Raw genomic sequence first — 12,976 nt, forward strand, 5'->3', positions numbered from 1 at the left:
GAGTAGTCAAACAATAAAGGGCCAACCATCGGCATTTGAAATTTCCCGACCCTACTCGGCACATCACAGCAAGAGCACTATGGACTTCAGCGAGCCCGAAACTCACATCGGGGGTATTGCAGGCAATCCTGCTCCTGCTCCTACTCTCTAGAGAACTGCTGTAGCAAGTTAAGACACATCTCTCGAAATGCGCAGCAGGCCCCCAGCTATTGTGCTCTTACCTATCATATCCTTCCCACTTGACCGGGTACTCTATCTGCCTCTTTCGTAGCTGATTTCGGCGGTGCTTTGTGTTGGGTTGGGTCGGATGGAGTGAATGACTGGATATCGAGCTGCCTCTTTTGATATAGAGTGTTTTATCACGTCGAAACCTGAGCACCAGAGTGAGTAGATGTACGGGAGATAGCATCTTAAGCTGCGTACAGGGGCCGCAGAACCCTTCCTCATTCTCGAACTGGATCACCGCAGGCGACTGACGGCATTCGCGACAAATAACTTGAGCTCGTCAGTGATTCCACATCCTGTACATGGAGAAATCCAGACTAACGAGGCTCGTATAAGTTGTTTGTGGGGGGTAAAACCCCATTCAACCAGTCTTCAACTTGCTTCAAGTCTCTTTCGACATCCGCCATTGCGCTAGGCCCTCTGTGGAAAAGGCCGGCTGTTGGGATTGTTTGGATTCCACTTCGGACACAAGTGTACTGCTAAGAGCACCGGATCGGGCGGGGTTGCAGTGGAGCGGGGAACCAGGAACTTAATAATGAGTGGGGGTGAATAATTGCGGATTTCGGCTAAACGCTCTTCCGGTCGAAAGGGTACGTACCTACGGAGTAATGCATGATGTACTCCGTACTCCGTACCTTATCCGCCGCATTTGTTGAAGAGGGGAGCAAGGTAATCCTAAGATACCTTATTTACTTCGCGTATACCTACCGACCAAACACTAGGTATTTTAAAATCCGTTTGCGACGCGCGCATTTCCTTCTCTCCCAAACGCTTGCACACCTCCCACATACAATGAGTCGATCCACACCACGCAAGTCGCGGCATCGCCACAACGCGAGCAGCAGCGGGCCTCGTCAGGTCGCCGCGTCCGACTACGAATCCGACGCAGTCTACTACATGGAGCACCGCGAGGCGCCCCCATCCAAGCCCCCGACCCGGGATAACAACGAGCTCTGCCTGAGCGTCTTGCGCCGCTACCAGCCCACCATCCGGTCGCTGCTCGCGGTTGCCTCCAACGCCGTGGTCTACTCCTTCCTTGAGTCGGCCGGCGCCTGGGAGAAGTATGGTGTCGAGGGCACCCTGTTTGTCTGCGACCAAGACCCTATTTCCGCACCGGGCACCGGCCAGGTGTTGCCGCGGGTGTGCGTCTTTGTCCTCAACCGCAGAAGCATGGAAAATTTGGTTGTCGATCTCTTGCGAGTCAGCGATTGCGAAATGACCGGGGAGCTTCTTGTTTTCCGGCTGGACGGCAGCGATGCGGCCGACAGCACCGGAGGTGAAGACGCGGGCACGGGCACGGGCGAGAAGAAGGTCTTTGGCATTTGGATACACGAAGACGAAAGCAACCCCCGGTCAGTCTACACAGGCCTGATCATGAACGCCTGGCAACAAGCCCGTCAGGCCCTGGAGTCGTACCTCCAATCTGCACCAGAGGACTCGGTTGCTGGCAACAACGGTGTGTCGCTCTCGGAGGCTGCGGGTGACGCAACAGAGAGCGATGCTCTCGCTGCAGGGAGGCGCATAAGCGTGACAGACCTCTTTGGGCAGAAGAACGGCGGAGGGTAGGCAGGGTTGGCAAGGCCATGCGGCCGACAGGTTGATGCGTGGTGAACACCAACCCATGATGAACCAGGACAAGCAACTGCCATAGCTGCGACGTCAACCTTCCTACACTCTCCAGAGATAACAACATTCCCCATTCAGGTTTGGCCTTGATCTTTACAGTGTGCAATCTCCCAGTCTCTACTGTGTCTTGGGACCACTTTCCGACAGCTTGAACCGCCTGCGTCGCACACTCTTTCCCTCACTGCGCATCGAATGGCGGCAATCGTCAGCAGCACAATGGGGAATAAGTCGCATTCAACGGATAATTACGACGTATTCGCTGACGCTTGGGAAACTCAACGTAAACTCGTCTCTTCGTTCGATGAGTGGTTGGTTCAGCGAGCCAGTAAAGACGGCGACCGCAGCGGTGTCATTTCCAGAGTGCAGCGACGGCTCAAGGATTATGAGCAATGGCTTCAGGATGCTGGAATGGCTAAGTCAGCGCCCGATGCCATTGAGCCTTGGTCTATGGAGATCCGAACACTCAGGAGCGATGCTGGCTTTGACATCGTCGTTACTGGGCCGCGCATGAATGACAAGGTGGTTATTGCAGCAAAGGACGAGAAAGAGGTCGAGTATCTGACGAGTGTACGTTTGGGAGTTTGCGCACTTCAACTTCTTAATGCTAACACGAATGACTTGATTGCAGGACGAATACCTCGGCTACATGGTGAAGATTGTATGTCGACGGTCTAACGATATTTGTGGCCGGAATGCTTACGTCTGGTATCTCAGTGTCATGCCTTTGAACAGGCCCAAAGGTCCTTGATTTTGTTGTTCAAGGTCGCCCAGCAAACCAATAGCGAGAGTTTAAAGCTCAGGCAAGTGCAAGATTAATATGAATATAGGTCCGTCCCAGGCTTGCTAACACTCTTCTGCTAGCCAACCGGCCGAAGGAACCATACAAACGCACATCCGTCTCCTCCAGGAGTACAACGACGTGAAAGACATTGGGCAGCAGCTGATCGGCCTTATTGCTGAGAACCAGGGGGTTCCGATCAGGACTTTGTACGAAGGCGGGCAATATGGCGTTACTGCCGATGACTGAGCCAATGGATGGGAGAGATACAGATGTACGCAAACGCATTGTTTGATCCGCAGGACCTGGGATCCCTTACGATCGTCTTCGAGGAGTCTAGGTGGATACTGCTATGGTCCGGCCTATACCAGCGGCATTCCTCTTTCCCAAATTGCCAATGATGGATCTATCTAGCCATCCCGTCCAACTAGTCGTCTACACCCGACGTTGGCTGACCGACGCGAGGCTCCTCCCCAACAAACACCCTGAGCGTCACCGGACGGCCTACCCCCGCCGGCAGGCTACAAATGCATTGCCGCTGGCCCCGGTATGGGTAATGAGCATGTCAAACGCGCCATCGTCGTCAAAAATGACGCGGTCAGGCCCCGGCGAGCCCCCGTTATAGACCTTGTAGCTCGACATGATGGGGAACTCGTACCAGGGGCCTGAGGTGGGGAAGTTGAAGCCCTCGTAGTTGTTATACCGGTGCGGGTAGTTGTCTGGTTTCTTTGATCAGAACTCCTTTGTGTAACTCTTCCCCCCAACGGAGGAGCATATCGTGGACAAAGACGTGGATCAACTCACTAACGTCTGACCCGGCCTGCTGCAGAGAGTACCCCCTGTTGAGGGCTGCCGTGATGTGTGTTGACTGGTAGCAGACGCTGCCGCATGTGTAGGCGCACGCCCGAGCCTCGATCTCGCCTTGGGCTTCTGCCACGGGCAGCGGTGACCCGGACACGGCGATGGCCGTGATGAGCGTCAGAAGGGCAGGGAGGAGCTGGGTGGCCGACTGTTAGCAGGGTTGTTACATGCTATATGGAGGGCTTGGTTAAGAGCATTTGTCGAAACTGTATGTAAGTGCATACCTGAACCATTGTGACCAGATGACTGCGCTATGAGATGTTCGACGGCTGTACAAACTGCGACTGCGATGCTCAAGTCTTGGAATCACAGCATGATTTGATCTCACTTATAAGCTTTAGGTGTCGAGGGCGAGTGAGAATCGGCCACGGAGAAGTGTCCGAGAACGGAAGGTTGGTGATACGTCGAGTACCTGTAACTGCTCGGCCTTCTGGACAAATGTGGTGACCGGCAACGATGCAGCTGGTGCAACGCTGTACTTCGAGTTGAGGCTCCAGACTTGAACTGATAAGTAAAACTGTGGGTGGTGTTCCCCGCTCAACCCGTACTACCCCTGATTCTACTGCAGATCAGCAGGAGTGTCACCGAGGGCGGATTGGTATAAGTGACTCCAATGTGGTACCAGCAGTACTACTATTCCTGGTCTTACACCCTTCAGGCCCATTGCCAACAGTCCCTTTCATCTTGAAAAACAAACCCTCGTGTTAGAGTGTTCCTTGCACGGGTTGGCTTCACCGACGCTGATTGGGCTTGGGGCACAGCGGAGTCCCATTCGCGGCTCGATCTAGCGCCGGGTGATCGACAACGGGGTAGCACAAGGATAGCGAATCATATCTCGATACCCGGAGGAGCCAGTACTACTTGACCACCACCTAGCAGCAACGCCCTTGTCCGAACAAGGAAGTTCCTCCAAGACTGAGAGACTCTATCATGCTGCATAGTTAGTACTGGGTGATTGCGTTGGCGGCCTTTTCCAGTTGCAACCCCAGACTCTGCGATCGGGATGCCCCTTCACATAGGGGTGGAGTGGACTGTGGAGGAGTTGAAGTAATGGTGAGAAGGGGTCGGAAAGAAGCGCAGCAGATTCGAATTGGTACTAAGTTAGCAGCAAAAAACTCAAAAGAAAGCAGTCCGAGTCATATAGTAGCTTGATCATTAGTGGAGAGTTGGAACGGAGAACCAGGAGAGCGTAAACGATCAATTCAGCATTCGGGCGAGAGATTGAAGAATGAGACCAGCTCAATAGGTACTACCTGTAGTTACCTTAATTTTGAGACGAATCGTCTGATATCAAGTGCCGTACTATTCGTAGTACCGGCTTACATCTTCATGTTGCGGGCCCCATACCCAGAACTCTGAAGGGTAGAAGAAATTATACTGACCCTGGATGAAAGTCATGGTCCAGGTCTGCCCACAATCTTGATGAACAGGTTGGGAGTTACTGTAGTCCACGGAGGCCTGGGAAGTAGGGACAGCTGCTCCTGAGCCAAAGTTATCATGATCCTCTGGCCCCAGTGCGAGATCTTCCGGGTCAGCATGATCCTCTGGTCCTAGAGCGAGGTCTTCTGGGTCAGACGACGCCTGGTTCCGCTCTTGCTCTCGCAGCTCTTCCCAGATGCACTGTGCACAGTGAGGTGCAAACTCCTCGTCATGGCAGGGATCGAGGAACAGTACCGTCACTATTCCGCAAGCGCACCCCTCCGTCTTGATGCCTGCCGGTTTAGCGCCAAGCATGGGATGGCCCTGGACATGGCAGTAGAGTGGGATTCGATATTCGAGACACATTTTGGACCTCGATTGACTGATAGAATAGTGGTTGGCTGGTGGGTAAGACTTGTAACGGTGACTTGATGGATTGGAAATGGGTTCTCAGAGGCTGGAGAGACTGCTTTTATACTTGGATGCTAACAATGGAAGGATAGCTTTGCCTTTGTATGCCAACATCAAGGACAATGGTATTGATATTCAACAATAGTCCAGAACCTAGGTACTAAACTAAGCATCTGCCCCTTCGAACACTCCCCTTTCAATCCCAAAGGCAGTGACATCCAAGGCGCCGTTGAAGGACTAGTGCGTGCGGAGTGGTTCCCTTACATACCTTAGGTATGGTACAATACAAGCACCTGATCACACTAGCAACATCCTTGATCTACCTGTCTACCTAATCAGTGTGTGACATGCGTCAGTCCCTGTATGGTAGAATGGAACCCCACGAAACCCGGCTCCAATACCTTTGCTAACTCCAGCCCGGAGAAACCTGCAGGATCAACTCCGAACCCACTTCCCGAATGAAATACTACAAACCCTCAACTGGAACCGACCCTGTATCATCCAAGTATCTCTTACAATCCCACGCTCAAAAACAACTCAACGACCCTCCGCTGTTTCTCATCAACCGCCCTCCTCTCCTTTGCGCCCAACCCAGGCTCCAGTCCTCTACAAACCACTCCCTCCGCCCCAAAGATCGCAGCAACCCTCTTCTCCCTAGCGCGTCTCCTTTCTAATGCAGCCAACGCCTCAACAACAGCGGTATTCGCCCCGCCCGGGCCGCCGCGCCGGAAACTAAGCGATCTCCTCCCCGCGCCGAACACGGCTCCCATCCCGCGGGCCGGCGCAGCCGCAGTTGCAGCCGCAGACTCGCCCGTCGCATTTCTGATGGTCTCCAGCTCGGCTTTGCTAAGCGGGGCCAGCTCAGCCACGACGCGAGCAATAGCGGTAGTCAAAAAGACAAAGCAGATGTTGTGGTTTGGTGCTGTTTGGAGGATGTCTAGGATCGTCGTGCGGTCCTTGTCCGCGGCGTCGGAAGGTGTGGCCGAGGACACTGTGGGCGACGTGTTGCTGCTTCCCGTGAGCGAAGGAATCGCAGCCTGCTCGATGCGGTGCCAGAGCGAGGCTGTGATGACGCCGTCGGTCAAACCGCGGAGGAAGAGCAGGAGAGCTTGGGCGACTGCTTCGAGACGCGCAAGGGAGGATGTTTCCGGGGAGAAGGCCGAGCTGATGGGCTGGTCTCGGTCGAGGGCGTCGATGATATCGATGACGAGCGACGTTCGAGTGCTAGGGTCGGCTGATGTGCAGGCCTCTACGGCAAATGGCCACCCTGGATCTGTGGGAATGGCGCAATCGTCGAGCATTTGCGCGTCGGCGAGTGCTCGCTGGGTAATGGTTTCAATGGCCTCGGTTAGTCGGAAGAGCTCTTTTGGGGCGGGGCTGCGAACCGGGAGGTCGTAGGGGATGGAGCCGGCTCGACCGTCCTTGTCAGCCATAGATTGGGCAAAGACTCGGATACCTCCTTCGGGCACGCGGATGAGCTCTTCCACAGAGCGGCCGATACACGTTGGCGTCCAACTGGCTCGAACCAGGATGAAGTGATCCCGGCCGTTGGTAACGCGGAGCACGAGTACTTCTTCCAGACTCTCTTGGCCGTCATTGAGCATCCGGGCATGTGAGAGCTCGTCAACCAGGGCTTTGACTAGGGCATTCCCAGTCTCACCTGGCTCTAGTGTCACTTCGTTGCCTAGTACGGCGGACTCCCCACTGTCGCCAGGCGCGTCATGACGGATGAAAGAGGTTGTCAACCACTGTGGTCGCGACGCATTGCCGTGCCCCGACTCCCCAGTCGTTAGCTTCTCCACAAACGTTACGGTTGCCGGGACACGCCCAGTATTCGCCAATGTGATCGACGCCTCCAGTTTCTTTAAAAATTTGAGTTCCCCAAAATCCACATGAGCTTGGGACCCTGAAGTCGCGTGTCCCTTATGCGCTTCGGGACCGTGGTGGTCGATAACGAGGGTTATTACTGGCCGGCCCTCATTCTCCGCTCGATCCAGCTCTCGAGCAACCTCTGCATGAACCTTTGCCTTCAATTCGGGAACCACAGCGTCGTAGTCAAGTGTAAATATAGCGCTAACGGGTTTATGGTCTGATGAGGTTATTCGTTGATGAGAGGTATAAAGATCGAGATGTATCCTGTCCATCCCTTCCTGCCTACCAGGCTGGTGGTCGTCTCCCTCGGCATAGTCGTCATGTTCATCGTACCCAATATCCGCTGAGCTTGGCCGTTCATCGCCGTCCTTGTCGGGGTCGTAAGAAAAGCCGTCCTTATCCGGGTCGTAGTCAAAGAGTACGTCGTCATCATCACTAGCATCCTCCATGCCCCGAGCCTTCATCTCCTCGTCCTTCTTGCGCGACTCTTCTTCCTCTTTGGCTTTCCGGTCATACGCCTGCTTGTCTCTGCGCGTGCGATACAGGATCCGGTCACACCAACTAGGCGGCCGTCGCTTTTCGCTGGAATCGAAGAGAGCCACACTCCCAACATCGTACTTGTAGGTTGGTAGGAAAGTAATGGGACCCTCTCGCCAGCCATCATGGAAGACCTTGCGTTCTTTTATCAAGCGTCTTAGTTGGTCGTGTGGGAGTAACGAGTCGAGCGTCGCTTGTAGGGAAGTCGGGTCTTCGTGCGGGTCCTGAGGGCTTTCATCTTGATCCTCAAGGGGAGACTCGTCGGCAATGGCTCTAGTATCGTTCGTCTTGTCTTTCGTGTGGTCGACGGTGAGTTGCTCAGTAGGATCGCTATCGCTGGCCTCAAGCTCGTCACTGCTGTCTGATACTCCCTCGGCATCGACAACGATGGCTTCGCCCTCAAGAGAATCCTCGCGGCGCAGATCCTTTTTGGACAGGTCATATTCGCCTCGTGTATGGAGCATCAGCAGCCGCCTGATGTCATCCCCTGGAAGACTGTCGAGCCGACAGTTCAGGTCACCGAACCAAAACGCAAAGTCCTCATCGCCAATCCTGCTCTTTTCCTCCTCCGAGACACCGGAGATGGTAACGGACTCGAACTGGGCGCTGTTCAGAATGTGTTGGGCTTGGGCTACGCGCTGTTTAAGGTTATACTCGGTGATTCCGCTCGCTAGATGGCAGTTGACAAATACCAGGCGCGTAGCTTCACCAAGGAGGATGCGTGTGCATACAGCGCCTTTATTTCCTAGATAGCCCAGAGCGCCGGTTGCGACGCTGGAAACACTTGTATTGCTGATGGTGGGGGCGACTTCGGAAGCGGCGTACACTAGGAGCAGCAAGCCGGCCAGTTGCTCGGCCACAACGAGTTGGTAGCCCTCAGGCAATGCGGCCTGCAGAGCCGCCTTCCACTTATCCGTGGCTGTAGTGTCGGCCGCATAAATCCACGTCATATACTGTCCGGGGGCGGACAGGAGGTTGACCTCTTGGAGCCCCAGAACGTAGAGTCCGATTTTGTCATCCCCTACGAGTTGTATATGGTCTGTACCATCCTCCGTGCCGCAATCCCTTGCCCGGGGTTCCTTTGCGGCACCATCGGGCGCGGGTGAGGAGCCAAGTGCGGGGTCCAGCCCCTTGCCATCGACGAACCACCTCGCCAGGTCCTTATCTGTTCCAGGGCATGCGGCGACATTCCAAGTGCCAATCTTTATACGGATGCGATGTTTACGAATGTACTCTTGGCGGCGGGCATGAACAGCCTTGTGAAGAGAGTAAGGATTTGTCGAGGTCAGGTCTCCGGAATCGGTGTTCGTCAAGTCGGCAGTCGGAACTTCGGCGTTGTCCATGACAACCCGGCGTTAGAAGGAATGGTTCGACGTTGGCGCGGTTGGCGGACCCAAACAGACGTGAAGCTAAGCAAACTGCAAAATCGATATGGTGCAAGGTTCTGGCCCTGTCTTCGCCAACTCGACGCCGTTGTTCAACGAGACGACATGGGATGCGATCGACGCGAAGGAAATGTTGAACTGGGACATGGAGAGGAAGGCGGAGCAACTTCAGATTATATAGTAATTAACAAAGGTTGTCTGACAAACGGTGATGGGCGAAAGAGGACATGAGAGGATCATGAATTTGCAACCCGACACTTGGGACGATGTTGATGGCGTTTGTTGCAAGAGAGAAGGTGCAAGACACGGGAACCCAGCGACGCACCTCGGTGGTTACTGCATGGGGTCGTGGGGCTGTTACCGTAGTGTGGGGTCAGCCTTGTTACACTAGCCGTGCCAAGGCGCCTCGGCTTACATCATGCGGGGCACCTCGATCTAAACCCCGCTCCCAACCCTAACGTTCCAGCCTAACACGGCTGATAAACTTCCCAAAAAACACCGTCACAGCAGGAGGCGGCCTCGAGGCGGCTAATAAACTCAAAATGGTCACTTCCCGCCCATTAACCTCCCGCTCCTGGGTACTTGCTGCGCTGAACTGTCAAGTCTTGCGTTTGCAAGTAAGTGCCCCAGGCTGATCATCAGGAAGCGGCCCGAGCCTGTTACTATAACTTCGAGTCTTCAAGTTTGTAATCAGACGGCCAACCGCTTCGCTTCTCCGTCTGGCGAACAGCTGACAAAGCGCCAGCGGCCAGAATGCCACATTGGCACGGCCCGGTTCATGATGAATCTGGCGACGCCTTTCAGAGGCGGGAATACACCGTGCCACATGCCGCCTTCAAACTCAACCGTCTCCATGTTCAGGAAAAAGACGGGCAGCGTGTTGAACACGAAGCTTAGGTTGACTTGCTTCTTGCCTAAGTAGGAGAGGCAGCAAAAGAGTTACTTAAAAGAACTGTCGACGTGCAGACTAGGTACAGATCTCACAGGGGCTGACACTTACCAGCGGCATCAGCAATTGCGAGAATGTCTATCGGCTTGTCTTGGGTGCTGTGATTAGCTAGTGCTGCGATGGCAACCGGCTCGGATGTCAAGTGTCTGTGGAGTGGCTCCTTGAATTCGTCCATGGTGGCGATTAGTTCGGTGGATGAGAAGTCGGCGCCCTCCTCCAGGAGATAGGTTTTGAGTCGCTCCATGCCGCCCATGAAGGCCTCATGTTCGTGGACGGCGTCCTCCATCAAAGCAGTTTGGCCAGCGGCCTTGTTGATGTTTGGGAAAAGCTCCGTCTCTTCATAATGATGGTGAGTCGCGACGCAGTCAATCCAGGCCAGGCAGTAGCCGACAAAGTCGGTCTTGTCTGCACGTTCGCAAAGTCGAGGAGCTTGCTGATAGATGGTGTTGAAGCCGCGGATAAAGGCGTTGTGGCTGAGGGCCATATGGGAAGCCTCGATCGTGAATGGATCATCCTGGAGTATAAGAGGGCGGTGTGAGTAACATAGTATCGCTAACAGCTGATGGCAAGAGAAACGATTCGGGCGATAGCGGTCGGCTACATTACGCACCCTGCCTGTTTGGAACTTTGGCGTCGGAATGAGCGCCAGCGGTGTATCGGAATACATGGGCGGCTCATTACTCGGCATTTTCAGCTACCCAGGCTGTCCGTTGAATCGTTGACGATACGTAACCTTCAAGTTGACAGGCCTTCGTCTGCCAAGCAGGAGGTGGTGATATTGTACTTGTATTTTCACCCAAGAAGGAGGACGAACACTGGGGACATGAAGCGGGCGTCTACAGTACATATATAAGCTACAATTACAAAGGATTTCGCCCCTGTTGAGCAGGAATTGGTAGGATCACTAGCGCTTGGCAACAACCAACAACCAACAACCAACTAAAAATGATGGTAGGGCCAATGGACGCCAGATGTCAGCCCTGTCGAGGAGGAGTCCAATATCTAGTACCGCCAATACTTAGTGGCTAAAGGCGTACTTTGGTTGGCTGTCGTTGAATAGGTGGTTGGAGGAGTATCTATAGTAGCGCCGATTCTAACGCTTCCTCCTATCGAGTAAGTATTAGCGGTAGGATGACTACATCTAGCCTTTGGCAAGGACAAATCGTCAACTACCTACTATATACCTACATAGTATGATAGTAGGGACTGATTCGAATACGCAAGGTACAGATATATATCTACCTACCTACTACCTAGGTGGCGCAAGTGACGAGTTTCTGCGTCTAAGCCCGGCATGCTCGCGGAAGAAAAGCGTTGAAGACGCCAACCCCGCCCGCTCCCTGCATAATACCGCCGCCGGGAATGTAAACCTTGCCCCCTGCTGCAACTGCCGATGTCCCATGACGGGGAACTTGCATTGCCGGCAGCCTCGTCCACGTGTCCGTCACAGAATCGTACATTTCGGTCTGATTGAAGACACCGGCACTGTTTGGCGCCGGGTTCCCTTCACCCCCAAACGTATAGATCCTCCGACCGATCGCCGCGCCTGTCAACCCGCCCCTTGCCGTGGGCATCCTTGCTGTGCTTGTCTTCCACCCCGCCGCGAGATCGGCCAGGTCGAGGATGAAGACCGTGTCCTTGACATTCGTCTGGCCATTCTCGCGCCCACCGAGAACGTAGAACTTGGTGCCAATCTGGGCGTACGCCATGTGGTCGCGCCCAGCAGGGAGGCGAGCTGCCGGCTCTGGAACCGGCATCCACTCGTCAGAGGGGATGTGGTACGCCGAGACAATATCTACCGTTGGTCCATTGATGGTCCTCTCGCCTCCAGCGAGATAAATGGTCCCGTTGTGAACGGCCGAAGCGGCGCTGCCTCTGGCCTCGCCCGTGGGCATACCGGCGATCGGACTCCAGGAGTCGTTCTGCACATCATAGACATATGCAGCCGAGGTGGCTACCCAGGGGAAGGAGCCCGCCAAGCCTCCCAGGACGTACAGCTTTCCACCGTGGGCCGCTGTGTTTGGGTGATTCAGGGGTACAGGAATCGGGGCTCCGTGACTCCAGGTATTGCTCGGTATATCGTACAGCAGCAGGTCGTTCGCCGTGGTTGTGTTCGTGTAAATACCCCCGACCGTTGCAAGTAGGGTTTCTGAGAGGAGAACGGTTGAATGTTCTTGGATGGTGCCGATGGGAATCGGGGCCAAGTCGATCCACGTTTGGGCGAGCACAGGCTTCAGAGCGTGGGGGGCAATAGCAAGCCAGCCCATAAGTCGGTGATTAGCAACGTTATACATTCTGGCGGGAAGTAGCCTCTCCAGTCACCGTGGTGAGTCGCTGTAGTTTCATGAAATCGATGGACCAACGCTAAGGGCTGGGATCTACCAGACTGTATACTGTGCCAGGCAGTGAGGGAGACTGGAGTTGGGCCAGTTGAGTCGGAGGTATCATGCGGGGATAATGTCACATAACCCCGCGATTCCCGGTCAATATAGGTATATGAAGATGCCTGCATGAAGGATCCTTGGAGGCTGTGCTGGCATACGTAATATCAATCGTCATCTATAAGCCCGAAGAAAGTTGTGCCCGCATGTGGCAGTTGAAAAGCTCCCTATCAGCATGCTGTGCTACTTGGCCCTTCACCGCCTACACATCCACATTGCCATAGAAACCCAATTCTTGTTGCTTTGTCCCGTATGAGGTGGATGACGTTTGCTCCGCAAGGACAGCTCTTCTACTATATGGGGTTGGATATAGCCTGAGGTTGAAGCCAGATGATGAAGTACTCTGAATTTGCTACCGACAGAGGTTCAGCCGATGTTGGAACGGAAAGACAATCTAGGTACCTAGGTACCTAGTATGGATGGACTATAGATTGGAGCGAAATCTTCTGAAGTGAGGGACCATGAAGCAACA

The 12,976-nt window shown here is 54.3% G+C and overlaps 5 protein-coding genes across 5 annotated transcripts; 1 reads left to right on the plus strand and 4 right to left on the minus strand.

The window, feature by feature from the left end:
- Positions 1-1,017: 1,017 nt before the first annotated feature.
- Positions 1,018-2,878, plus strand: N656DRAFT_788122 (PH domain-like protein; the record flags this gene model as incomplete). Its single annotated transcript, XM_064816664.1, has 5 exons — positions 1,018-1,752; positions 2,080-2,418; positions 2,480-2,509; positions 2,566-2,651; positions 2,713-2,878. 5 exons carry the CDS (start codon positions 1,018-1,020, stop codon positions 2,876-2,878), a joined length of 1,356 nt encoding a protein of 451 aa, XP_064672243.1.
- A 10-nt stretch (positions 2,879-2,888) lies between these two features.
- On the minus strand, positions 2,889-4,211 carry N656DRAFT_827649 (ribonuclease-domain-containing protein). The gene is made up of 3 exons (XM_064818513.1): positions 3,715-4,211; positions 3,434-3,626; positions 2,889-3,348 (listed from the first exon to the last, which is right to left on the minus strand). The coding sequence occupies exons 1-3, from the start codon at positions 3,721-3,723 to the stop codon at positions 3,134-3,136; spliced, it is 417 nt and encodes a 138-aa protein (XP_064672244.1). The 5' UTR covers positions 3,724-4,211; the 3' UTR covers positions 2,889-3,133.
- A 1,621-nt stretch (positions 4,212-5,832) lies between these two features.
- N656DRAFT_749175 (DNase I-like protein) lies at positions 5,833-9,072 on the minus strand (the record flags this gene model as incomplete). Its single annotated transcript, XM_064812968.1, has 1 exon — positions 5,833-9,072. The coding sequence occupies one exon, from the start codon at positions 9,070-9,072 to the stop codon at positions 5,833-5,835; it is 3,240 nt and encodes a 1,079-aa protein (XP_064672245.1).
- Positions 9,073-9,591: 519 nt separating this feature from the next.
- Positions 9,592-10,869, minus strand: N656DRAFT_727520 (uncharacterized protein). The gene is made up of 3 exons (XM_064812587.1): positions 10,674-10,869; positions 10,115-10,577; positions 9,592-10,028 (listed from the first exon to the last, which is right to left on the minus strand). The coding sequence occupies exons 1-3, from the start codon at positions 10,749-10,751 to the stop codon at positions 9,805-9,807; spliced, it is 765 nt and encodes a 254-aa protein (XP_064672246.1). The 5' UTR covers positions 10,752-10,869; the 3' UTR covers positions 9,592-9,804.
- A 397-nt stretch (positions 10,870-11,266) lies between these two features.
- Positions 11,267-12,551, minus strand: N656DRAFT_776854 (galactose oxidase). Its single transcript, XM_064814722.1, has one exon. It carries the CDS (start codon positions 12,355-12,357, stop codon positions 11,347-11,349), a length of 1,011 nt encoding a protein of 336 aa, XP_064672247.1. The 5' UTR covers positions 12,358-12,551; the 3' UTR covers positions 11,267-11,346.
- Positions 12,552-12,976: the final 425 nt, after the last annotated feature.

Source organism: Canariomyces notabilis (genome assembly GCF_033297395.1).
Source record: "Canariomyces notabilis strain CBS 508.74 unplaced genomic scaffold N656scaffold_5, whole genome shotgun sequence".
NCBI classification, from domain to species: domain Eukaryota; kingdom Fungi; phylum Ascomycota; class Sordariomycetes; order Sordariales; family Chaetomiaceae; genus Canariomyces; species Canariomyces notabilis.

Coding starts and splice junctions, on each gene's coding strand:
- N656DRAFT_827649 (XM_064818513.1), bottom strand. Junction 3,349..3,433: donor GCAGGCCGGGTCAGACGTTA/GTGAGTTGATCC, acceptor CAAAGAAACCAG/ACAACTACCCGCACCGGTAT.
- N656DRAFT_727520 (XM_064812587.1), bottom strand. CDS start 10,751: ATGCCGAGTAATGAGCCGCCCATGTATTCCGATACACCGCTGGCGCTC. Junction 10,578..10,673: donor CAAAGTTCCAAACAGGCAGG/GTGCGTAATGTA, acceptor CTTATACTCCAG/GATGATCCATTCACGATCGA. Junction 10,029..10,114: donor CGCAATTGCTGATGCCGCTG/GTAAGTGTCAGC, acceptor TCTCCTACTTAG/GCAAGAAGCAAGTCAACCTA.
- N656DRAFT_776854 (XM_064814722.1), bottom strand. CDS start 12,357: ATGTATAACGTTGCTAATCACCGACTTATGGGCTGGCTTGCTATTGCC.